We start from the raw sequence: 25,142 nt of genomic DNA on the forward strand, positions 1-25,142 counted from the left end.
TAGCTGTAGAACACTTTCCTAGTATGCTAAAGCCCTGAGCTCCATCATTAGTATGACAGAATCTAAAATAGCTGCCTCCTCCAACAGTATGTATGTATGTATGTATGTATGTGTGCATGTATATACATGTTGGTGCTGCAGATCAAACATAGCACCTTGTGAAGGCTGGGCAAGTGCTTTACTAATGAGCTACACTCAGCCCCCAGTCTCTAATTTAAAGGCAGGAAGGTTCCCATATCAGTTTGCATTAGAGCAGATACTCTGTGTTTGTGTGTGTGTGTGTGTGTGTGTGTGTGTGTTTGGTTTCTTTTCCTTTTTTGGTACTGGGGATCAAACTCATGCCCTTGCACTTGCCAGGCAGGTGCTATGCTGCTGAGCTAAATTCCTGGCCTCCTTTTCTTTTTTTAAAAAAGGGTCTCACTGTGTTGTTCAGGTTGGACTTGAAATCATTATGTAACCCAGGCTGACTTTCAGCTCATAGCAATTCTCCTGCCTCAGCTTCCAAAGTGCTGGGATTACAGGTGTGTACCATCATCCTGGCATTAGAGCAGATATTATAAAAATCAACCCTGGTGTCTAGTGTTTGGTTCTATGGGAGAAGCTATAAGCTGAAGAAAAGAAGCTCTGACAATGTCAGGAACAGAGCAATCTAGTGCCCAGCCACCTTCTGCAAAGGGCCCCAGCTTGGCCTGCCTGTCACATCTATTGGGATATGATATCTCACAGCCCAGGAGCAAGCAAATATCAGAAGAAACCAAAGGGGTTTTCTTCTGGAGTTGATGGATATGACACATCAACATCTAGGATTACTGACATATTATTCAGATGCCCTTGGTGGCTATTCAGTGTGGACAGATGATGGACATTCTGCAGAGTATGCCCCCCCCACTGGTTACTATGTTTTTATTTGCTCTTTTTAAATTTTTCCTTTTTTTCCCCTGGGGGCTCCGTATGTAGTCCAGACTAGCCTTGAATTCATGGTAATCCTCTTGCCTTCATCTCCCACATGCTGGATTATAGATGATGCCACCATACCCAGCTTGATTACCTTGCTTGAAGCTTTGGGGCTCAGAGCTGGAAGAGTTATTATTTGGGAAGTTGAGCAAGAAAAGAATGAATGTTGCTAAAGCTTAAGTGTTTGCAGCTTTAGTAGAGGGGGAGGAAATAGGTGGTTCTCCTATTCCAAACTAATCATATGGGTAGACGGATAACCTTACCTAAGTGGATAGTCAGGTAGGTGAGTAAACACTGTGAAGCCATTTAGTTCTTGGAGGTCACAGATTTGGACAAATGGGTGTCTGTACTAAGTATGTGCAGTAGCAAGCAAAAGAGATCCAGTTTCAATACCCAGTGTAAAAGGAAGGTAGTTGTGCATATCACCAAACATTGCAAAGAGCCAGAGTAGAGGTGCGCAGAAGTGTCTGCAGGCTCCAGATTCTGCATCTTAACACAGGATCCTTCTGTACACTTTTGGGAACAACTCTCAAGAAAACTGGACTCTAATGTGCCCACCTATCGTGTTAACCAAGGTTAGGTGCCCAATCTCGTAGTCCACAAACTACCTGGTAGGGGAGGTGTAGCTACCTGTAGGTGGAACTTGGGCCAACTCCCCAGCCAGGGTCTTCTGTGTTATTTCCTAACGTCACATGACTTTTGAATGCATCATCCTACTTCTGCTACCTTCACACCACTCCCACTGCTGCATCTGGATGCAGGTGTAAGGAGGAGGAAGGATGTAAAGGCAACAGCAGTTTATACCAAGCTTCAGGTAGTGGGCCTTGTTCTTGTTTGCAGTACATGTCTGGTATGTACTTTCACAAATTACAGCTGTGCAGTGGTATGTACCTTTAATCATCCGAGCTACCTGGGAGGTCCAGGCAGGAGGGTCATTTATGATGACAATGCCATTGTTCTAGGCAACTTAAGAAACTGTCTCAAGATAAAAAGTATAGTACAAATGGCTGGCGGTTTAGTTCAATGAGTGCTTGGTTCCATCCCCAGTACCATCAAAAATAATGAAAACACCAACAAAATCATTTTTAGACTACTGAGGACATAGTTCTTACTTAGTCTATTTGAATAGGCACATAATCTAGAAGTGCTTCTGACCTACAGCAGTAGTCTTCCTCTTCCCTGGCCTGGCCAGAGCATCCAGGACAGACCCTCACTTAATATTACAGAATTTCAGATCTTTACCCAGAAATGGATTTACACTGCTTCTTGGGGTCAGTCTGTCTGTCTGTCTGTCTGTCTGTCTCTCTGTATGTTTGTCACACACTCTCTCTTTCTCTCTCTCTCTCTGTGTGTGTGTGTGTGTGTGTGTGTGTGTGTGTGTGTGTGTGTTTCTTGTTTCCTTAAATGAGTCATAGCAGCTCTGTAGCCAGGTTTGGTAGCTGTCTTAGTTACTTTTTACTCATTGCTGAGACAAAATATCTAAAGGCCAAGTTGGGAAAGGAAAGGTTTATTTCTTACAGTTTTTGGAGGTTTCACACACTCAGTTGGCTCCAGGGCATGGCTGGGCCACAGTTCATGGTGGCTGCAAACAGCAAGCAGGAACAGGCAAAGAGCAAGACACACCTTCTCCCTGCCATTACATTACATCCTGGCTCCACCCCTCTGTGGGTATAGCACTGACACCATCAATCCAAGCACTAACAATGAACCATCACAAATGCACAATACAAATACATGAAGCCTGGGGGCCCACACACATAAACCATGACATTCCTCCCCTGGCCCCCAGGACTCTTGTACATCCTTTATACAAAAGACATTTAGTCCACCACCAAGAGTTTCCAAAGTCTTAAGTTTCAGCATTGCTGAACAGTCCAAGTCCCATGTCTCCTCCATGATCTATGGCAAACTCTTAACTGTAACCCCTGTACAAATGAAACAAGTTTAAACATTTCTCAAATGCAAAGGCACAAAATAAACATTACTATTCCAAAAGTTACAAACAGGGGAATATAAAGCATTGGAAACAAAGCAAATCCAACATCCAGCAGGATGAACATTAAGTCCTAGAGTTCCTTGCTCTGCATCTGAAGCAATATGGTTACAAGCTCCAAAAGGCTTGTGTGATTCCACCCCCAAGGCACTTCCAGGGATTTCACCTCCTGCAGCTTTTCTCTTAAATCCTCTCTGCTTGCTTTTTGGAGCTTTCCTTGGATCGTCCATGTTTCTGGCTTTTCCAAACTTTTGGGGTCTCCACTGCACCTTTGGCTTCACCTTTATGTCTTCACAAATTGCCCTCTCAGGGGCACACAGCTTGGCCTCCCAGGCCCTTTGCAATAGAGGTAGAAGCCATCTTACCCTCAGAATTTGTGCATTTTCCTAGCACCTAAGATCAGCACCATGTGGATGTTGCCAAGGTTTGCTGCTAGCTAGAGCAGTACTCAGGCTTTTCTCTCTCTTGGCTGTAGGGGTCAGTTGCCTGGATCACAGGGCTCTGTTTAACTGATTGTGAGGAAAAGCTTCTCTATGTTGCCACCATTCTGGAACCTCATGTGGCCTGTCACCATTCTGGAAACTCATGTGGTCTCTGTCGCCATTCTGGAACCTGGTGCTCTGCAGCTTTCTCCTCTGAAAAAATTCTTTTACCTTTGCAGTGAGGCTGCACAGGGTGGGGACCTGCTTCCTGGGATGCCCCCGGCCCATCTTTCTTATTTCTCTGTTTTCCCTCAGCCATCAGAATCTCCACTGTCTTTACAATCCACAGCCTTCCTGAAATATTCTTTCTGGCCAAACTCACAGTATTGCAAATTATCCCGCTGGGCTCTTTCCTCTTGATTTGCAACATAAAGCTGGCTAAAAGCCCTCTACAGTAGCCATGCCACAGACTCAACATTTGATTGCTTTTTAATTTCTTTTTCAAGATTAATCAGTCCATTGCCCTTTGTTTCAGTCTCAGGCAAAGTCTCTGGACATGAGCAAAATGTAGACAACTTTCTGCCAACCCATAACTCACATCATGGGGAGTCCAACAATCACTGCAGTCCTTCTTCCCAGCAGAAATCTCCCAGGCCTGGTCTTTACCATCAGGCTTCCTATCAGCCTTCTGGTCTCCTGAGCTGTGACCACTATCTCCTCTACAGAACTGCCTAAGCTGCTCTAGCTCTATGCATCCAGGCAACACATCCAAACCTTTCCAAACTCTGCCCACAAGCCATTTCCAAAGCCATTTCTTGAAAAACATGGTAAGGTATAGTCACAGCAAACAACCCCATTCTTCGGTACCAAATTCTGTCTTAGTTACTTTTTACTCATTGCTGAGACAAAATACCTGAAGCCCAAGTTTGGAAAGGAAAAGGTTATTTCTTACAGTTTTGGGAGGTTTCAGTCCACACTCAGTTGGCTCCAAGGCAGGTGGGCATGGCTGGGTCACAGTTCATGGTGGCTGCAAACAGCAAGTAGGAACAGGCAAAGAGCAAGATACACTTTCTTCCTACCATTACATCATATCCTGGCTCCACTCTTATGTGGGTGTAACACTGACACCATGAATCCAAGCACTAGACAATGAACCATCACAAATGCACAATGAAAATGCATGAGGCCTGGGGGCCACAGACATAAACCATGACAGTAGCCTACTACTTCTTGTACTTAGGAGCACACTTCTGCTGATCTGTTTCTCTGTGAATAGCTTTGCTTGTTTCAACTAGAAAATTGTTGTTGTTGTTGTTGTTCTTCTTCTTCTTTTTGTTTTTTTCTTGTTTCATCTGAGATAACACATTTGCTGCCTTCTCTGGTACAGTTACTCCCTGGTGATTGTTCCTGTAAGCTTAGCGGTAACTTAAGGAACTCTTAGTTGAAATTGTATATGAAACATTTTACTTAGGAACATAAGTTTCCAAAAGAAAGAAAAGGGGAAGAGAGACTGATTGACTGAGACTGACTAGGGTTTTTGTGTATCTGAAACATACTTGTCCTTTGTGTTCTAATGTCAGACTTACCATGCTTACAATGTTACTGTTTCACATAACTGTGTTACACAAATCACTTTTAGAGATGTTAGTATAGTAAAAGTGTGACTTGAGTCTTTAGAAATAAAGCATATATGAAACCTCAAATCACATTACGGAGTGCATGCAAGACTCACCTACCCACTTCCCTGCAGTACTGCCTTGGTATTGCATGAGTTTCTGTGCTGGTGATACATTCGGCATTGAAGGAGGTGTTGAATGGCTGGCTAAAGAAGAGATCAATGGGTTAAAACCACAGAATGACCCAGTGACTTAGCAAGTACCCGTTTACTTAAAGAGCAGTGTACAATAGAAACTGTCCTCTGTTACTTGTTTGCTGTATTAGACGATAATCTTTTTGTGGTTAAAAGTCTGCATTACAGCTGGGAGTATGAAACACATCTATAATCCAAGCACTGGGGGAGACTGGTTACACAGAGTTTGAGGCCAACCTGGACTACATACATAGCAAGACTTTGTCTCAACATTCCCCAAACCACAACCACCCCCCAAAAATACTGTTTTTTAAAGTCTCTCACAAAATTAGGCACTGATGTCTCAACTGAGGTGTGGTTTCCTCTTCCTAGATACTGTTTCTTCATTGTTGAAGTAGGGTTTCATGTTTTCCCCTAATTGTCTTACTACCTTGGATATGAAAATTCTGCTTGAGTTTTATAAGTTGGTAGTAATTCTTCAATTCTCTGAAGTAATGGTGATTTGACTGGGAATCAAGAGAACTCTGTAGCATTTTTTATTTACTCAGGCATTCTCCATAGTATGTGTGTGACTGTCATTACAAGGATGATGTTAATAACATTAAAACTGTAGAAGATAAAAGGAACTGAGAATATGTGTTATACTTTTGAAAATGCTCAGAGACTGTTCCATTAACTTGTTGGATGTGTAACAGTGCTTCTTTAATTTGAATGTCTTCTTTTTCACAGGCCTGAGTTGCTGGAGGAAGCCCAGAGGCAAGGCTTACCATTTTCACAGTGGGACGGGCCAACCGTGGTTGAATGGCTGGAGGTACATCCCTTTACTACAGAGACCTATGCTACATGACACAAGCTTGTCGTGCATCTCCTGTCTCTACCTGATGTTCTGGTCTTTTCATTCTTCTTTCTAGCTCTGGGTTGGGATGCCTGCTTGCTATGTGGCTGCCTGCAGAGCAAATGTGAAAAGTGGGGCCATCATGTCAGCTCTGTCAGACAGACAGATCCAGCAAGAGATTGGCATCAGCCACCCTCTGCACAGACTGAAGCTGCGGCTGGCCATCCAGGAAACCCTGTGGCTCACCAGCCCTTCGGCTCCACCCACATTGAAAAAGGTATGTTCACAGAGGCTCTGTGTGCCCTCTGTGGAGGAGGAAGGCAGAGCCCACAAAAGCAGTAGCCTGCTAATGTTTCCGTGCTGCTTCCTAATCATACAGGGTGGTTTCAACTTAAAATTTCAGGAAAGCATAGTACAACCCCTAACTTGGAGGGGTTGAGTGATCCAAAGAAAATGTGTGAACTGCTTGTGTAAAAGTGTGGTTAAAGCCAGGCGTGGTGGCACATGCCTGTAGTTCCAGCACTCAGAAGGCTGAGGTGGGAGGATCACTGTGAGTTCTAGGCCAGTGGGTTACAGTGTGAGCAGCTTGAACTGAGTAATGAGATCCCGTTTCAGAAAAGACCAAAAAATAAATAATTAAATAAATGAATAAAACTTGGTTAGAAAGGCCTTCTTTAAGAAAGAAGGCTTTTTGAAAGGTAGAAAATTGAGTGTCACAAATGTACGTATGAATTTATCAAAACTGAGTAAGTGTAAGGACCTCTTGAGGAAGGAAAAGTTAACATTTTAAGTAGCATTTCATCCTTGAACTTTGATTTCTATTTCATAGTTCAAGCAATAATTAGTACTTGTACGGTATATAAAGGTACTTGCTAAGCAAATTTTATGCGGAAAATATTGTTTTTCTTCAAGTATACAGGTAGCAAAATATACAGATAAGCCCAGGAATGTATAAACCCTTGCATACAATCCCCGGGCATAAATAAGCACCTGGCCTCGGCCCCTTGGCTATAAACTAGGTTGGGCTGCCCTTACTTTGTTGTGTGTGGCTTCTTTCCTTCAGTCTTGTGCGTGTGAGTGCATCTGCATCACTGCACATATAGGCGGGACTTACAGAGTAACTGTAATTTGTGGCAGTCCAGAGGTGCCACTGACATACAGTTGACACGCTAACAAGGGGTGGTCACCTCCCAGAAATCCACTGGTTCCTGGACAGTTCTAAGCTTCTCTTCTTTGTGGATGTCTTTTTTTCCCTACAAGAACTAAAGGAGGAAAAATGCTGAGTTTCCTAGATGCACTGTGGTTGTGTGTCACGGCACCAGCAGGTGCTCTGGGTCTTGGGAGCTGCATGTGTCTGTCCAACCATGCCTGTGCTCACAAAGATGCTGTCCACTTGGGGAGTAGTGAAGAGCCCTCAAAGAGCTTCCTGGTGACTCTTCTGATGAAACATTGGTGGTTATTAGAAGGGAAGAGCAGGCCAGCTCTTAAGTTGCAAAGTTCAGGGGTTTTTCATTTAGATGTTCAACAAACTCTTAGAGCTGTGTAGACATCCTTCTGAGCAGCAGAGCAAGGTCTGCCTACAGTAACTTTATACACAAAAAAGTGTGAAGATTTTGTTGTTAGAGAATTATGAAAATGAACAATAAGCCTTTTTTTTTTTTTTTTTTAACGTATGGCCAAAGAACACTTTCCCTTGGTGGAATGTTTTGTAACCAGTATCAGTCTGTTCTGCAGCTATTTCCACATTAATGTGGGCTTTGTAGAAATGAAGATGCTGCATGGCTTTTTCAAAGCTTTTAAGAACCCTCTTTCAAAAGGGAGCTTCTGTGATTCAGTTGAACTATTGGCAAGGACTAGACCTCACATCAGAAAGACTCTCCATATCACCAGTTACAAACACAGAAATTGCTGTTCTTGGGGAGCTTACAGTGGGCTAGCAGAGTGGCCATCAGTCTCAGGTTTGACTCAGATGGTGACAAGTGCTTTGTTTTTGGTGTTTGCATTGTTTGGCTCTCCTGTGCTCACTATCTTGTGCCCTGGCCTCCTGGGCTTCCTCTGGCTTTGGATCATCTGCTGAAAGCAGCCACAGGAAGCCAAGGCCAGAGCATCCTGTTGTTAGCCTGTGTTGGGGTGAGACTGCTTTCTGTGTGTTTTGTTTTATTCTTTTGTTTTGCTGTACTGAGGCTTAAACCTAGTGCTTTGGGAGAGGCAGGCAAAAACCCTATCATGAGCTATACCTCCAACATGGTGAGACTATTGAAAATACTGTCTATTGAATCATCAGTTACTGGGGAAAGTAACTTTTCAGAAATATAAAGTATGTTCTCATCCATACTTTTAAGCATGTGATCTGGAAATTGTGTGCTGTTCTCCTTATATTCCGACCACACTGTTATTGTTTAAAAGAGGATGAGCCTGTGTTAATGATCTCTGGCTTTCTCTGTGGGTGCCTGAAATGAAAATGTGCAAAGAGTGACCTTTGCCTCGTGGCTCCTTACTGTGCCTGTGGCTCATATGTGCGTCCTTCTCCTTTCTGTCACGCTTCCCTTGCCCTGGATGTGGCTGGTGCACTGGGGTCACCTTAGACCACAGGAAATGTCTGGTTAACACATGAAGAGATGGAAACACTCGCAGCCACATCTCAGATGGTCAGTCAGCCCTGCAGCTCATGTTCCAAAGTGGGTTTCCTACTCCAGACCAAAGGGCCCTTTGTCTTTTGTTGAAAACAAAAGTTAATTTGCATTTGTTTCAAATATAATGTGTTCTTTTTAGGTTATTAGCTCATAGCGTATAGTCGTATTTGCATTTTTTAGATTTTTACAAGAATTTAGTTTATAGATTTGCCCCATTTAGAGAAGATGTAATTTGCTTCTCCTTTTGGAGAGACCTCCATTGAGCACTGCGTTGTGGTTGTCTAACGCCAACAGTCTACTGTATGAGGTTAGTTGGCATGGAAAAAGTCTGCTCCTTGCATGGAAAATTGAAATTCTTGGATTTTCATGAGTTTTTGCATGAGGCATTGATATTTTGAATGTTTTTCACTCAGTCAAGGTGCATGTTCCCTGCAGAATTAATTTGCTTACACTACTAAAGTTCACTAATACTAATAGTTATGTTCTTTTACATTCCTAACAACCTAACATCAGGAAGATGAGGAGGGAAGCTGGATAAGGTTGGAGTCTTTCTATAATATTTCTTCACTCTGTAGCAACAAAAAGCAATTGAGGATGTAAACTTGTGTGACCTGCTTTAGTAGGTGTTTTTCACACCTTAATTTATTCATAGTATCATTAATGACTTGAAGAATGTAATCAAATAAATCACAGGATTAAAGATTACATCTCATGGATAATTTTGAACATTTCCCATATGGGATCATGGAAATTACTTTGAACGAAGGTTGTTTTATTTATGAATAGAATCTTTTATACAAAGTCCCCTGGTTTAGGCAACTCCTGAGTTTATGTACATGTAGTTCGTTGCTGGGTTAGTTTTGTTCTAAAATGTACTGCTGAAAAAAATCATGAAATACACTTCTAAACCTGAAAGTTGGCACGGGGCCTTTCCCTCTATGTCTTTATATTGTTATTTGACTAAGTACTGCCCTACTGTGTTGAGTTAAAGATCTTAGTAATGGGGTTCTCAGAAATTAAGGCTTATCACTTCACAGAGATTGAATTTCAGCTGCCTAACTCTTCACTACACAGAAAGCTCTGCCCCATGTTTTACAGTGTCTGAGTCAGATGACTTGGTTAAATTCCCAGCATCCCTCTGCCCTCTTGGGTCTTTGGTGGGCACAGTGCAGTACCAGGGGACTTGTAGTTCTTCAGCTTTTCCCAGGGGCACGGTATTCGGGGGCTCAGAAGAGTTAGCATATGTCTGAAAGCAAGTATAAATGAGTTAAGATTAGAATTTGCTGATTCCAAGATGATGCTTGAAACAGTTGCTTCTGTTTGCATTTCTAAAGGTTATTCAGTTATAGCACTTGGTTGTTTGTTTTGTTTGTTCATTTGAAAAAAAGAGAGGTGGAACTTGGTGACACATATGGGTCATCCCAGGACTTGGGAGGTTGATCAAGCATGTTTGTTGCAAATTTGAGACCAGCATAGGCTACATAGTGAGTTCAAGGTCAGCCTAAACTACATAGTAAAATCCTGTCTCAAAATTACAAAAAGTTTAGAAACAAAAACTAAGAAGAAAGAGAATAGCTACTAACTGGGTTTCCCTCCCTGGGTTTAGATACTCCCTGCCTCTAGAATCGCTTAAATTCACCTAGTTAGAGGTCTCTCTACAGGACCAACAATGACCATCAGTGAATTAAGCAGTGCATTTCATAATTACGTAAGTTTCAATATATTCCAAAAGACAAAGTAGAATATGGTCACCACTTCAATATGAAATAGCATCAGAGACATAAAGTGTAGTTGAATAAGCTTAACATTTGCTTTTTGCAGTGACCATATAAAAGGGGCCCATGCAGAAGATTCCAGATTTACCCCACATGCAATGTTCTGCAGAAGCTTGGTGCACTTTGCCACCATCCTTTCCCAGACAGAGCTGCTAGGACAGAGCTATGCTAGCACAAAGCATTGTGCTTTGCCCGTGCTGGCACTGGGTGGCCTCGCTCCTGACTGAGCTTTGGAAGGAACACTCAAGTGTGGTCAGAACTGTTCGCATATCAGATGTAAGTTATGACTGGCTGTGTAAGAAGGCTGTGCCAGCTGCCAGGAGCCATTAATGAGCAGGACAGCTGCAGTCCCACTCTCATGGAGCTCGCATTTTACTGACCTTGAGACTGAGCGTGACTTGTCCATGCTTGGAGCATGAGGTCCCTTTGCACACTTCTTCAGAAGGCTGTGGTGGCAGCCAGGGAGAGGAGGAGGCTCTCCCTCAAACTGAGTCTGAGCTGTCAGAATCTGCATTATCAGCAACTGCAAAAGTAGTAAACAGAGATATGGAGGGTTTGCTTCCGCACAGCTTTTTATTTGGAAGATTTCTTCTACTCATTAGAAGAGAGCATAGTCAGCAGGCCAGAAAACATCAAATATTCAGGCTGTGAATCCCAGGCCCATGAAAGTATGACTCAAAGGACTGCATCATGGTAACATTGTTAGGTATCTTAATGGTTACCATAGTGGTATATTTGTCACTCATCATTTAAAGAAAGTTATGAAATCTTTTCTGTTAGAATTGGAACATTCCTCTTAGCTGAGCCATCCCTTGTATCTTGACTGGAACAAATAAAATACTAGAGTGGAATCCATTGTTCTAAACCAAACATGGAGGCCATGCATGGTGGTTTATGACTGTAATCCCATAACTCAAGAGGCTGAGGCTGGAAGATATCAACTTAGAGACCAGCCTGGGCCTAGTGAGACCCTGTTGTAAGGGGTTGGGGATGTAGCTCAGGTTAGAGTGCTTGCCTAGCAGGTATGAAACCCTGAGTTCAAGCCAGGAGAGGATGGATGGGAATGGATAGTTTTTATTTTAAAGGATTCCTCAATGTACCTTAGGATTCCTGTGAATGTAATTTAATCTTCCTTAGCTGGAGAGCATAACGAACCATTCTCTGTGAAGTGGTTGTATATCATGTCTATTTTTCATTGTACAGACCTTGGACATATTCTGTTGAATTGGTTGCTAAGGATTTTATGCAGTTTAGTGCCATTATATAAGATACTTCTAAAATCTCAATTTCCAGTTCATTTTGTATATTTAGAAATGTTAATTTTTGTGTATTCATTGTATATTCAGCAGCTTTGCTAAATTCATGTATAAATCCTAATAGCTATTTCATAGACTTTTTCAACAATGATAATCGTGTCATTTACTAATAAAGAGAGGTTTATGTCTTTCTCAACTCATGCCATTTTTATGTTTTTCCTGCCATTACAGTGGCCAGGTCTCCAGCACAGCCAAACATAAACGGTGACAGTGGACACCCCTTGTGCTTCTTTCCGTTCAGGGAGACATTTGGTCCCTCATTGTGAGGTTTTTAGCTGCAGGCTTTTGGTAGATGACCCTTAATAGATTGAGGCGGTGGGTCTTTCGTCCTAGAATGCTGAGTTTCATAACTGAATGATGGATCTTGTGCCACATAAGGTATTATGAGACATGGCTTTCTTTGCTGATCTCGTAATTGGGCAAATTTCATTGATTTTTTTTTTCCTCCTCAGTTGGTGAACCAACCTATTCCTGAGTCAGTAAACCTACTTACCATGATTCCTTATTTTTGGTGTAGTGCAGACTAGTCCCAAACTCGAAATACTTTTGTCTCAGCCTCCTGAGTGCTGGGTTTACAGGCATGCACCACCATACCACACCACAAAAAAGTACGTCCTGAAGCCAGATGTGATGATGCACCCCTGTAGTTGCCAAAACTCAAGAGACTGAGCCCAGAAGTTGGCTGTTATAATGTCCTATGACAATTGGGCATTAAACTAAGATGGACATCATACTAAGAGTGGCATCAATATCTCTTTGCATAGGGAGTGCTTGTGCATAGCCACTGCACTCAATCCTGGTAATATAATGGGAATCTCTGTCTTTAAAGGTTGTGGGGAGGGGCTGGGGATTTAGCTCAGTGGTGCAGCACCTGCCTTGCAAGCATGAGGTCCTGAGTTCAATTCCCAGTACCCCCCCCCCAAAAAAAAAAGAAAGGAAAAAGTGTAAGTTATATCTGGGTCAGATTGATTGACAGTATTGTTTTTGTCCGTAGCCTTCCTGATTGTTTTCCTTTTCTTAGTCCTTTTTGGTTTTTTGATTGGCACATTGAACCAGTTGTTAAGAGAGGAGTGTTGAAGTCTTCTAAATTTAATTGTATTTTTCTGTTTTTGTTCTTAGTCTCATTAGTTGTTCGTTTATCATTTTAAATTTACTTTTCCTGATTTTCAAATACACTTGTCATTTAGGAAGACAAAGTATTAAAAATAAAATCAAAACCAGCTAGAGCTCATTTGAATGATTTGAATTGATTCTTCAAACTTGTTCATGAGTCATGATCATTCTTTATTCCTATATTATTATATTGAAAACTAATTCAGAAAAGGAATTTATAGACAGGTATGATTTTTCTATAGCTTGGTAAATTGTCCTAAATGAGTCATAAAATTTTGCCAATATGATTTCTGTTGGATAAAACTTTAGGAATTTGAAAAGGTAGGAATGGGAGACCAAATATTTAGAAATTATGAAAAGCAATGTTGTCATTCATTTAGCCTTTAAGAATGTTGTCTAGATTAAAAATCTGAACTGATGTCACTCATTTGTTGAAATCAGACACTTGCATATGGGGACATGGACCACGAGTGGATTGGCAATGAGTGGCTGCCCAGCCTGGGCCTACCTCAGTACCGAAGCTATTTCATGGAGTGCCTTGTGGATGCTCGGATGCTGAACCACCTGACCAAGAAAGACCTGCGGGGGCGGCTGAAAATGGTTGACAGTTTTCACAGGTGAGGCAGTGCAAGTGGTTCTTCCTAACGGATCAAGAGACTTCACATTGCCACCGTTAAATAACCCCTTATTTTGTAAATAGGAACAGCTTCCAGTGTGGACTTATGTGCCTGAAAAGGTTAAATTATGATCGGAAAGAACTGGAAAGAAGAAGAGAAGAAAGTCAGGATGTAGTTAAAGGCAAGTACATTATGCCGGATGGATGCAGCACATGCCTGCTGCCTCCCAGGCAGCCTGGGTGATTGCCTGTTTGAAAAAGTATAGCAGCCAGCTGAGCTGGCACATACCTGCAATCCTAGCACTCTGGGAGGACATAGCAGCAGAGTCACAAGCCTAGCCCAGGCAGCTTGGACTCCGTGAAACCTTCTCTCAAAATGAAAAGTATAACAGGGCTAGAGATGCAGCTCAGTGCAAATCCCTGTGTTTATTCCTGAGTACCTCAAAAAGAAATCAAGGGCTTAGTGATAAGGCACTTGCTTACCACTTGCATTGCCCTGGGTTTGATCGCTAGGACTGAAAAAAAAAAAAAGCACAAAATAATCATACATTTATCTGGGAATTACACAAATTACAGTTCCAGCTACTAAGAATACTAAGGCAGGAAGATCACAAATTCAGGGCCGACCTGGCAATTTAGTGAGACCCTGTCTCAGAACACTAAAACTAGATTTGAAAATTAGGGGTGCTAAGAATGTAGTTCAGTGAAAAAAGACTTGCCTAGCATGCTCAGGGCTCTGGCTTCTGTCTCTAGTACCACAAAAAAATAAATCAGGGAAGACTTTTAAGTGGAAACAACTGGCTTGGCATGATAACAAGAGGAGGGATGAAAAGGGGTGCCCTGAGACAGTGTGTGCTTATCTCAGTCTGTAGGCTACCCTCTTGGTGCTGGCATTCTTTCATGTAGTTTTCCTTTTGTTGTTGTACACTGTATACGCTCTCTCAGAGATGCTGCCTTATGCTATTAGATCAGAGCAAGGCAAACAAGCCACTGCCTTTTGCTTACTGGATAGAGGTTAAAACTACAGCTTTGGGAGCTTTTTCTAAGGCCTGTGGCAGCATGCAGGGCACACAGTTCTGCTCCCAGAGGGAGGGAGAGGTCAAGGCAACCAATAGCCTAGCACCCATAATTTTGTAATTTATTTATTTATTTTGAGACAGAATTTCACTAAGTACCCTGGTCTGGGATTACACCTGTGACCCTCCTGCCACAGCACCCATACTAACTGGGATTGCAGTCCTTACAGAAACCACAGAGTGTCCTGTGGGCAAAGGAAAGACATGTCAGAAACAGGCCAGGAGGAAGGAGAGGGCATGGCAGCCCCCTCAGTATGACAGGGACAGGCATCTTCTCTGAAGACAACACTGAATGTCATGCTCACGAGAGTCTCTCAGAATTCTCGGTAGTTACTAATAGCACTGCAGTGATGAGAAGAAATGAGACTTACTGAATAATGATCAAGCACTGTGTCAAGTCTTCCATAGTTGATTCATTCAGGCTGCATCGTGGTTCTGTTATTTTCATCCTCATTCTGATGTCTTTTTCTAAATAAAATAAAGGATTATCTATTGGCCAGGGATGTAGCCCTGTGGTAGGACACTTGCCTAGTCTGTGCAAGGCCTGGGTTTTAATTCTTTTAAAACAAAGAATACGTTGAGGTCTATTTAGAAAAGAAAGTCATGGCCGGGGATATAGCTCAACAACAGAGCGGCTGTCTGGCAAGTGCAAGGTCATGAGTTTGATCCCTGGTACCAAAACAAAGTTGAGAAAAAAAAATCAGACATGAAATGTATTAATCCATTTAATTTGTTTTCTATATCCCCTCTCCATATTTTGTCAGTTGGCAAAAGCAGTCTTTGAAAAGATTGGTGGTCAGATATATTTTTACAGAGTGGCAATTTTTTGGTCTGTAATAGAATACATTTAATAATTATCTTTGTATGACATACGATTGCCAAAATCTAGTATGCTGGAATGTCTTTAAAATTCTTTCTTTGTAATATATTAAGATGTTGATATGACCAAAGCTTCAGAAGCACAGGGGCTGGGGTATGGCTCAGTGGCTTAGCACCTACCTGGTAAGCACAAGGCTCTGAGTTTGATTCCCAGTACAACAACAAGAAAAAGTAAAAGAAAACGAAGGTCAGAAGGTCAGAAGCAAAGAGTTTGTGTTGAACTCAGCAAGGTATCTGAACTGTCATGGTATCTGCCCCTTTCATGATGGAGAAGCATTTCAGGAGACTCTGGGGTCTGTGTAGGAAACATGCTTATACGTGCCAGGTCTGACTCTGACCCTCAGCCTGATGTTTTTGCAGTCTTAGGATTGAACCCCAGGCCTTGTACATACTAGGCAAGTGATCTGCCACCAAGCTACATCCTCAGCCAATCATGCTGTATTGTTCCCTGAATATATCCTATCCACAATCTTACTGTGACACCTGAGTGCACTAGGGGAGGCTTCTAAAGGGAAAGTTTTTATTAGAATGAGGCAGAACCAAAACAGCTGTGTCTAGGTGTGTGTCTGTCAGTATTTGTGAGTGTGGAGTCCATTTTCAGGAGCTGAGGGATCAAGATCCATGCTAGGAATCTTTCCCCTGCATTGCAGGACATGTATGATGAAGAGGTTTTCTGAAGCCACATTTACAGTTGTTTTGTTCTTTCACAGATGTGCTTGTTTGGAGCAATGATCGAGTGATTCGCTGGGTCATATCCATTGGCCTTAAAGAATATGCAAACAACCTCATAGAGAGTGGGGTTCATGGCGCACAGCTGGCCTTAGATGAAGCCTTCGATTACAACACATTGGCCCTGTTGTTACAGATCCCGACAGAGAACAGAAAGGTGACAACGGAGTCTGTGCCTCTGTCTGCTTAGCCACAGTGTTCGGTTTTTCTGTGGTTCTAGAATACTTATTTTTCATTTGAATGGAGAGAAAATTTAACTCTAGACAACTAGTAATCACTTTCCATAACTAATCTATAATATGGTAGTTCAAAATAAGCAAGTGCTTGATTTTTCACTATCTTTTCTTTCCAGTTTGTGTTGCAAGCATGTGAGTCTTTGAAGTCTTTGTTTTAAAAAATTGTAATGTGTAACATCCTTCAGATATATTTAGTTGTTGTTTTGTTACTTCAGGCTCGAAATGTCTTGGACAAAGAATTTGCCGACCTTTTGGTCCTTGGGACTGTCAGACGTTTTGATGTCGTAAGTTTTCAGCTTTTTTCTCCTCTCACTGCTAGGAATCAACCTCAGGGCTTCACATATGCCAGTTGAGTGCTCTACTACTGATCCTTGCTCTTGGTCCACTACTTAATTTTTGGCAACCTTCAAAAATTATTTCTATATTGTCAAACAGATTGCAGCCTGCGATCAAAGTCTTAAGTTGTGTTTTGGTGACAGCTGACTGTCCTGCCCCAGTTCTTCTGTTTGGAAGGCTTCTTTCAAAAGTATATTAAATTTCCCCTCATGCTAAATCATAACTAACCTGTTGCCATACATTACGATTGTCTTCAGTGAGCTCCAAGAGTACTTGATTTTCACAAAGAAGATGGAAGCTGAATCTGGAAGCAAAGCATTTGTTGGATTATTTGTAGCCAGGATATTTTGAAAATAAATAAAAGTACATTATATAGCAGGCAAGAGCTTGTCCACAGTAAGAAATAAAATATTCTGATGGGTGAGAAAATCACATCCCTGGTGCCCAGGACTGCCCTCGTTTCTCCAGTTGGGGCCCAGCAGGAATGTAATCATGTTTCCTCTCACACTGAAGTTCCAGTGTGTGCAGCACATTGGAAGGTCACCAGGAAAGGCTAAGTAAAGCAAAACAGTCAGGGGCTTAGGAGTCCTTCTGAAGGACAGTTATCTTTATTAGAGTGTGCCTGTTCTGTGTTTTCATTTGCCAGGAGGATGACAAACACTTTAGGAGAGCACCTTCATGGAGAGAGAAGGTTAGAGAAAAGGCCATTCACGGTGTGGCAACTGGGTCATCAGAGACACTCCCTGCAAACTTCCGAGTCTCTTCTTCCAAGTCTTCCCGCTCTGTGCAGCCCAATGAGATCCAGATGGATGGTATGTGGTGGGCCATGTAATGCAACACTGGCTGGGAGCATGTGCGCGCTAATAATTACCTAGAGTGGCCATTGTATGTGTTACAAAGCATCTGAGTTTGGTTGCATGCCCAGGTGTCAATGGTTCAGGATTAGCCCTAACATTTGTTGGAAAATGGTTAACAACAATAATAGAATTTTTAAAAAATCTGTCTGGTTGAACCTTAGCATCCTTGCCCAACTAATAAAGTGAAGCACCCATCTGTGCTCTCAGGGCTGAGGCTGATGCACCTGTGGGGTGCAGTGTGTGGCAGGCAGCACTGGCTTGCCAGGAAAATTGCAGTGTGACACTTGGGACTTCTCTCCACACTAGAAGAAATGGCAGAGTAAACTTTAGCTCACAACTTCCAGGTTCTGCCAACTCTGTCTTTCCTTTTCCCTTCCCTCCAGTGTTATCTTTCCATATACTTACCTTGTGCCACCTGAAGAGGGACAGGGAAGAAGGCAGAAGCCTTGTGGAGACCGCTAGGGCAGCCCTGCTGCCTTCTCAGTGAGAGATGGCAAGGCATTGACCTTTCCAGTGCAGTCAGGATGGCCCTTATGTAACTGCTGACTGAAGAGTGCAGTTGGCTGAGAGGAGACCTTGAGTCCCTGACAGTCCTGCCCACCTAGTAAAAGGCACTGATAGGGTCCTGAGAGAGCCCACGTCCACATCCAGCTCTTGTGGTAGCAGGGACATGACCTTGAGCAAGTCATGCAGCTGTGCTGTGCCTCAGTTTCCATATCTGTAACTTGGGCATCATAGTAATGTGATTTTGATGCTTCAATGTGTCATGTGGGTGAAGCTGATGGAGTCCTGAGCCTCGTGCATTGCTGACAATCTCAGTGTTAGGTGGAGACTTCATTCCTTCTCATTCCTGATGTACATGGTTGTGCTGTATAAACTGTACCAGTGGGGTTTTTACAAGTTTCCTGTTGTTAGCCCCCTGTGTAGGTAGTTTTCCTTTTTTCTCTTTCTTGCCTGTATGAAAATCAGAGAAAAATACATTTATATAAACTTTTTAAAGCTGAACACTTTCCAGTGTGTCTTTTAACTAGTAAGTTCTTAAGAATTAACACTTTCTCCCTCAAGGTGTCTTACAAATGTTGGCAAGGCATGGAAGTGCATGCCTGTAATTCCAGTACTTGGGAGGCTCAGGCAGGAAAATCATGAATCTGAGATGTATGTGAATCATAAATCCAGGTTAAGGCTATACTGAGCTTCATAGGAAGACCTTGTATCATAAATAAAATAGATAAGTAAGTAAGCTGTGACGGGCCTTGAGCTTAATTTCCATTGGCTTACTAAATAGTCTAAATGAGTACTCTGTTGTTTTCCCTGTACCTTCAATTTCTGTTTCACTATAAGAATCACATTTTCTCTCTGAACATTGCAAGCAATATTAACATAGCTGGGTGTGGAGATCACCTGTAATCCCGGCACTGGGGAAGCTAAGGCAGGAAGGTTGCTGAGAGCTCAGTACCAGCCTCGAATTCACAGGGATTGTAGGGCCAGTGTGAACTACACAGGGAGACCTTGTTTCAACAAAACAAAACAAAAATAAAGGGTAGTATTAATGAGTTTGTTTGTTGTTGATTTGTTTTTTTGGTGGCATTTTTGTGGTTGTGGTTGTTGTTTGGGGGTTTGGGGTGGTACTGGGGAGGGAGCCTTCTACCTGTACTACACACCACCCCTTCTTTTATTATCCAGAAAGGGTCTTGTTAAATTGTCCAGGCCTGGTTTGAACTTGGAGTTTTCCTGCCTCAACCTCCCAGAGTGCTAGGATTACAGGCATGTGCAGGCAAACTGTGTAACACTAAATTTAAATGGATTGAATAGAAAAAGTTGTCAGGGTAAATTACATAGAAGATGTCTATGCCACATTGGTAAGAAGGTGGACTGTTACAAATGACTTGCGAGGTGGAGAGTATAAGATAAATTACAGCATGTCTCCTAGACTTTAGAATGAAGGTTTACAATGACTGCCCAGTCTTACCAACACGGCCAGCTATCTGTCTTTTCTAGAGCTATGGCAAGATGTTGCTAAGAAGTATTCCTGGTATACTTGCAGGAAAACAAAACACTGTACAACTGGGAGTGTAAATATCTGCCGAAGATGTTGCAAGCTCTTTACCCAGTTTGTGACAGGGCTGTACTGCCTGTTTAGCCACCCAGTGTTTGTCAAACAAGGACCCCTGCCTCCGTGTTCTCCATCCTTTTTTGTAGAAACTAAGACAAGCTTTAGTCCTCTGAGAAGCACTGGCCATGGCCTCTGGGCTGTGCCTCTTTGCCTGCAACCCACCCTGAGAGCAGTGCCTGCAGAGCAGCTGGGGTTCCCTCCTCCCCTTCGTGCTGCTGATTCACCCCATTCATTCCTGGAGGTCTAGCTGTAGGGCACAAGGAAAAGTCCAGTTGCTATATCAAAGTGTGGCTTAAGGAGCTGCAGAGTAGCTATGTTAGGTGGTTGTCCTCTCTGTATGTGCACACTGAGGTGGTTTGCACTTCCAAGGGGCCCTATTGCTATTTTAGGTGCCAGTGTCCCCTTGGGTGGTGACAGAACCACTCTGGGCAGCCCTCTGATGCTCTTGCCTCACTCTCCCAGGCAGTCTTAGGATTCCTCAGTAGACACCATTGTAGGTGTGGAGATGTGTGTCTTACCTGTGCCCCGTGTGAAGTGTTAAAACTAACAGCACTTTGTTTTTGCACACTTCCTCTCATGGTTGTTGGAACAGGCAGTGTATCAGAAACACAGAAGTTGGATTCTGCGACAACCAGGACTTCCTCCCGTTAAGCCTCCTGTTGGTGAGTAGAGAGCAGCGTAATCCCTGGAGATCATCCCTGTACAGCAGGGTGAAGCTGTAACAGGGCTAACAGTGTGGGTTTAGACCATGCCAATTTACATGGGGAACTTCAAAATGACAGAAATAGTAGCTCTGTACCCATCAAGGCGATTTTGGTTTTTAGCTGACCATAAAGAGGGCTGTGTGTCATTTTTGTTCTATTAACTTTTATTTTTATTAGTAAGTTAGTTGTACTTAAATTCATCATGGAGAGTTGGTACCTGTACTAGGACATCTTAAATCTTTTTACCTCCCCTCTCCTGTGTCCCTTGTGTCTCCAGTTTTAAAGAAAAACACGTTCGTCCCCATTTTTTCCTAAAAGCTAAAAATGCCTACTCACTTGAAGTGATGATCTGCTGATGCCATTGTTGGGGGGTGGGCAGGAAAGCAGCAACTGAGGAAAAAAGCACCCCAAAAGCTGACCACACCAGGAGGCCAGAGCCTGAGATTGGGAAGCATCTCTTCCACTGTGTTTATACACAGTGGTACACAGCTCCTATACTGGCTTTGTTACAAACACACATGTACGCACACATATATGGGGAATTGAACCCAGAGTGTTCCCACTGTGCTATATCCCTAGCACCCCATCCCCTTTTTAGTGGGGACAGGGTCTTCCTAGATCATCTAGTCCTTGTTCAAACTTGCAATCTTTCTGCCTCAGCCTTCTGACATACGGGATTGCAGACGTGCCACCATACATGGCAGACATTTTAAACACAAAGCTGCATTGCCATGCCTGGGCGCCAGTGAGCCACTTGTGTCCTCATGGTCTAGAGCTCTGACTGACTGATGGCAGAGGTGTCATTGACCCGTGATCAGAACCCCAGCTGGAGCTCTGCCTACTGTGCTTGTGTTCAGTGCCTCAGCTGGAATCTGGGATGGGCTCCATAGTCTTTTAACTTTAACTTTTAAAACTGTCACAAAATGTAAAACCTCTCTAGTCCATGAGCAGGGTCCTCAGTGTTCTGCCTGCTGACGCTCCAGCAGGGAGGAGGCAGGAGGCCTGGGGAAGTGGGCCCCAGCGTGTGTGTCTGAAGTCATGGTCCTTTTCCAGGTGGTTTGTGTTAAGAGAGGCTTTCTGTTTGTTTTTATCTTCCAGTTTTCCTGCACTACTTCTACAGATGATGTGCAGCATTTGGAATCCAACAGAGACTACATTTTTTAATTCAGTCGAATCGCTATCTGTTAATACTTGTTATATGGATATTTTATAACAGAGTTTTTAATTAATAAAAAATTCATCAATAACATAGAGAAAATATTTTAGAATTTAATGTTTCTTCTATTTTTGTAAACTTAGGACTTTTCATTTATATAGTTACTTACTTTTTCATCTATGTTTAGATATCTCTGGAAGCAATTCATGTTCTTATATCTAATTTTAGTCTTTCAAATGAATGTACTGTAGTGCTTGTATGTATAAACCCTATGAACAAATACATGGCTTTTGTAAATTGTGCACATATTGTAATTATTACTATTTAACTTTTTAATGATAAGCCATCCCTGAAAAAATTAGTTTACTACACTTTTTTTTGTCTTTTTTGTTACTTTTTTTTTTTTTTTTTTTTTGGTCTTTTTCCTTTTTATTGGTACCAGGGATCGAACTCACGACTGCCTGCTTCCAAGGCAGGTGCTTATGCCGCTGAGCTAAATCCCCAGCCCCTTTTTTTGTCTTTTTTGTTTTTATCGGCACTAGGGATCAAACTCAGGACTGCCTGCTTGCAAGGCAGGTGCTTATGCCACTGAGCTAAATCCCCAGCCCAGTTTACTACATTTATAAAATTGTTGTGACATAAGCAATGTGCATTATCCTTCACCTTGCTCTACATCAGTCATTTTAAAATCAGGAGACTTCATTCCAAGCAGTTGTCATATTTTGAGGTTGACTGACCTTAACTGTTCTTTTTTTAGCAAGAAATCAGAGTCTAATAAAGTCGGGACTGAACCGTTGCACCAGAGCACTATAGAACTTTCTTAGCACTGGTTCCCTTTTCCCCATCCTGTCTCTGGACTTGGGGAGCTTGTCTTCAGAGACTTGACCAGAAGCCATGAGCTTGGAGCTGCTCTCAGCAGGGCTGGAGTGGCCAGGGGTGGACCCCAGCCTGGCACCTTCCCTGCCTCTTTCCTGTGAGCATGTGGAAGGTGCCTCCAGCTATTCTTAGAGGACCAATCACTGAGCACTGTGCTCACATCTCACAGACATTGGTGCATGAGCAGATGAGAGCAGGAAACCCTGAAAATAAAGTTGTACAACTCTAACTAATCAAGGCCTTATTTTTCATATGTCAGTCACCTTTTTACATTGGTTTATAAACATGTTTCAACTAGTCATACATTTTTAGATTTTGATGACATAGCCATTTTGGATTGAACAAGTAGCAAAAGCAACTTGCTTTTCACTGGCATATTAAAAAGCCAGCAAGGAAGGAGTCAGATCAGGGTGCATGTTATTTATTGTGCAACTGATACATGGGTAGAGGCAGCATGCCTTTTTAATTTAGTTTATGCAGGGGCTGGGGATTTAGCTCAGCGGCATAAGCGCCTGCCTTGCAAGCAGGCCGTCGTGAGTTCGATCCCTGGTACCGATAAAAACGAAAAAGACAAAAAAAAAAAAAAAAAAAGCAAAAAAAATAATTTGGTTTATGCATACAATTCACTTATACAATCCATATTACTGCCCTTTTTCTATTAATTTTTGTGGAATTTTCTGAGTATGTAACAAAGTATACAGTCATATACATATATATACTTTTGAACTATTTTAATCACAGTATTATTTATTGCTTTCTTTCAATAAAGTTCTGAATCATTTTTCACTGCCAATGAAGAGTTCTTTGAATAGGCCAAGATTTTCTTAAAAGTTAAGTGCGGCTGGAGTGTGTGTGTGTGTGTGTGTGTGTGTGTTACCAGACATCGAACTCATAACCTCATGCTTGCCAGGCAGGCACTCATGACACTGAGCTAAATCCCTGTCTCAGGCACAGCTGTTTTGCTTCCTGCTCCAGGCAGGTTCTCTGAAGGTAGTGTCGCTATGGAAATCACCGGACAGAAAGCTGGATGACATAAGTGTAGCTGGGCATGAGGCAAGAGAAGATGGGGTCCTGCTGAAGATTGGGCCTGGTTAGACCAGGGCGGGGAGGCGCCCCCAGCACAGTTGGGGGTGGGACACTGACAAGCTCAGCTTTGCCTGCTGTGTCAGACCCTTTGTTCATACAGTGTTACCCTCCTGTTTTCAAGTTTCACATGGCGCATCTCAGAGTAATCATGGGTTTGAGCTCTTGGTTCTCAGCCTTTTTCCCTGCAAACTGTGTGTTTTTGAATGGGGTTTGCAGAGCAGAGAGAAGAGGCCAGACTCTCCAGCGTTCCTTGGTGTGTCCCTGGGTGGTAGGTGAGTAGATGGTCCATATCCTAGTGCTATTGCTGCTGCTATTCTGGACACCCACATATCACTTAATGCATTTCAAATATCCCACATGCATTTATGTCTCATTTCCTGGCCTTAATTCCCTAGTGACAATGATTAGTCAGTGATTTTGCCTTCCAGTCATCTGTCGTATTTCATGAGGGAATTTACCCCAAGGATCCCAAGAGCCATGGCTGCTCGGGCCCTGGTACCCGACGCTGGGACCCCACGGTGAGCCCTGCTTTCCCCACAAAAACAGGTCCCAGAGACTGAGACAACTTGTCTCCAGCTTCCAACCCCTAGCCTTCATTTTCCTGGTCCTCCTCCCAAATTCACATTTTGGGGGGGTGGTGTCAATGTTTCACTATCTTTTTCGTTTACCTTTAAAATTATGACTTTTTTTTTTTGGAGACAGAGTCCACTATGCAGTTCAGGCTGGCCTTGACCTCACAGCTGTCCTCCCACCTCAGCCTCCCCAGTGCTGGAATTACAGGAGTGCGGCACCCTGCCCAGCTGTGTTTATGAGTTTTTATGGCTCTGCTGTAGTTCTAAAGTTTGCTACCTCTCATCGATGACTTTAGACCACTTACATTTAGTATTACTGATATTATTTGAGTACATCTACCATTTTATTTTTTATGCATTTGTATTTAGTCTATAGTGCCTTTCCTGGGTTCTTTTTTTTTTTTCTGGTCTTTTTCGTTTTTATCGGTACCGGGGATCAAACTCACGACTGCCTGTTTGCAAGGCAGGCGCTTATGCCACTGAGCTAAACCCCCAGCCCCCTTTCCTGAGTTCTTTTGGGTGTTTTGGCCATTTTTAGCGTTCCATTCAAATCCTCTTTCATTCAGCGTTTGGCTATGGAAAAACAAAGACTAAATCTCAGCCTCTGCCACAATAGCACGCTAATCGTGCAGTCTCACAACATGCAGGGGACATGCGTGTCACTCCACATGCACCGCACTGCCGAGGCCCGCCTTTGACAGAAACGCCAACCCGCGTTTAAGGTGGTTTCTTTGGCAATCCTCAGGCAGCTCTTGCTAGATGCCAGGCTGGTTCTGAGAACTTTCCAGGCTACCCAGAGTTGGTATTTGCCACTTTGAGTTGAGCATAAAGATCTTAACCCCATGCCAGCGCCTGTTAATGCATTTGTCATCATGTCAGAGGTACACAAATCAAAAGGTCCTCAGAAATGCCACAGTTTTCACTCTCAACCCTTGTACTGGAGGGAACTTCGGACGGAGAAGTCTGGTGTAGTGATCCACAGAGCACTCCCCTGTCACAGCAATGCCCCCGGCTTCCTTCCAGTGTATTTCCCTCTGCCCAGGAGCGTCCTATGG

General features: G+C 42.9%; 1 protein-coding gene and 1 long non-coding RNA gene across 2 annotated transcripts in view; one reads left to right on the top strand and one right to left on the bottom strand.

Annotated features, from left to right (window-relative positions):
* Window positions 1–23,222, top strand: part of LOC134471452 (liprin-alpha-1-like) — a 63,511-nt gene extending 40,289 nt beyond the window's left edge. The window contains exons 10-20 of the mRNA XM_063230345.1: window positions 5,909–5,990; window positions 6,091–6,291; window positions 8,600–8,662; window positions 9,161–9,181; window positions 13,287–13,468; window positions 13,552–13,649; window positions 16,133–16,308; window positions 16,603–16,671; window positions 17,370–17,535; window positions 20,286–20,355; window positions 21,496–23,222. Coding sequence (XP_063086415.1) covers window positions 5,909–5,990; window positions 6,091–6,291; window positions 8,600–8,662; window positions 9,161–9,181; window positions 13,287–13,468; window positions 13,552–13,649; window positions 16,133–16,308; window positions 16,603–16,671; window positions 17,370–17,535; window positions 20,286–20,344 — 1,117 coding nt within the window. The 3' untranslated portion in view covers window positions 20,345–20,355; window positions 21,496–23,222. The remainder of the gene's footprint in view (window positions 1–5,908; window positions 5,991–6,090; window positions 6,292–8,599; window positions 8,663–9,160; window positions 9,182–13,286; window positions 13,469–13,551; window positions 13,650–16,132; window positions 16,309–16,602; window positions 16,672–17,369; window positions 17,536–20,285; window positions 20,356–21,495) is intronic.
* On the bottom strand, window positions 9,399–11,313 carry LOC106027513 (uncharacterized). Its single transcript, XR_002790991.2, has 2 exons — window positions 10,803–11,313; window positions 9,399–9,893 (listed from the first exon to the last, which is right to left on the bottom strand). It is a non-coding gene; the product is annotated as an uncharacterized LOC106027513 (long non-coding RNA).
* Window positions 23,223–25,142: the final 1,920 nt, after the last annotated feature.

Source organism: Cavia porcellus, unplaced genomic scaffold, assembly GCF_034190915.1.
Source record: "Cavia porcellus strain 051 isolate PalLab524CR breed Dunkin Hartley unplaced genomic scaffold, mCavPor4.1 scaffold_18, whole genome shotgun sequence".
Classification (NCBI taxonomy): Eukaryota; Metazoa; Chordata; class Mammalia; order Rodentia; family Caviidae; genus Cavia; species Cavia porcellus.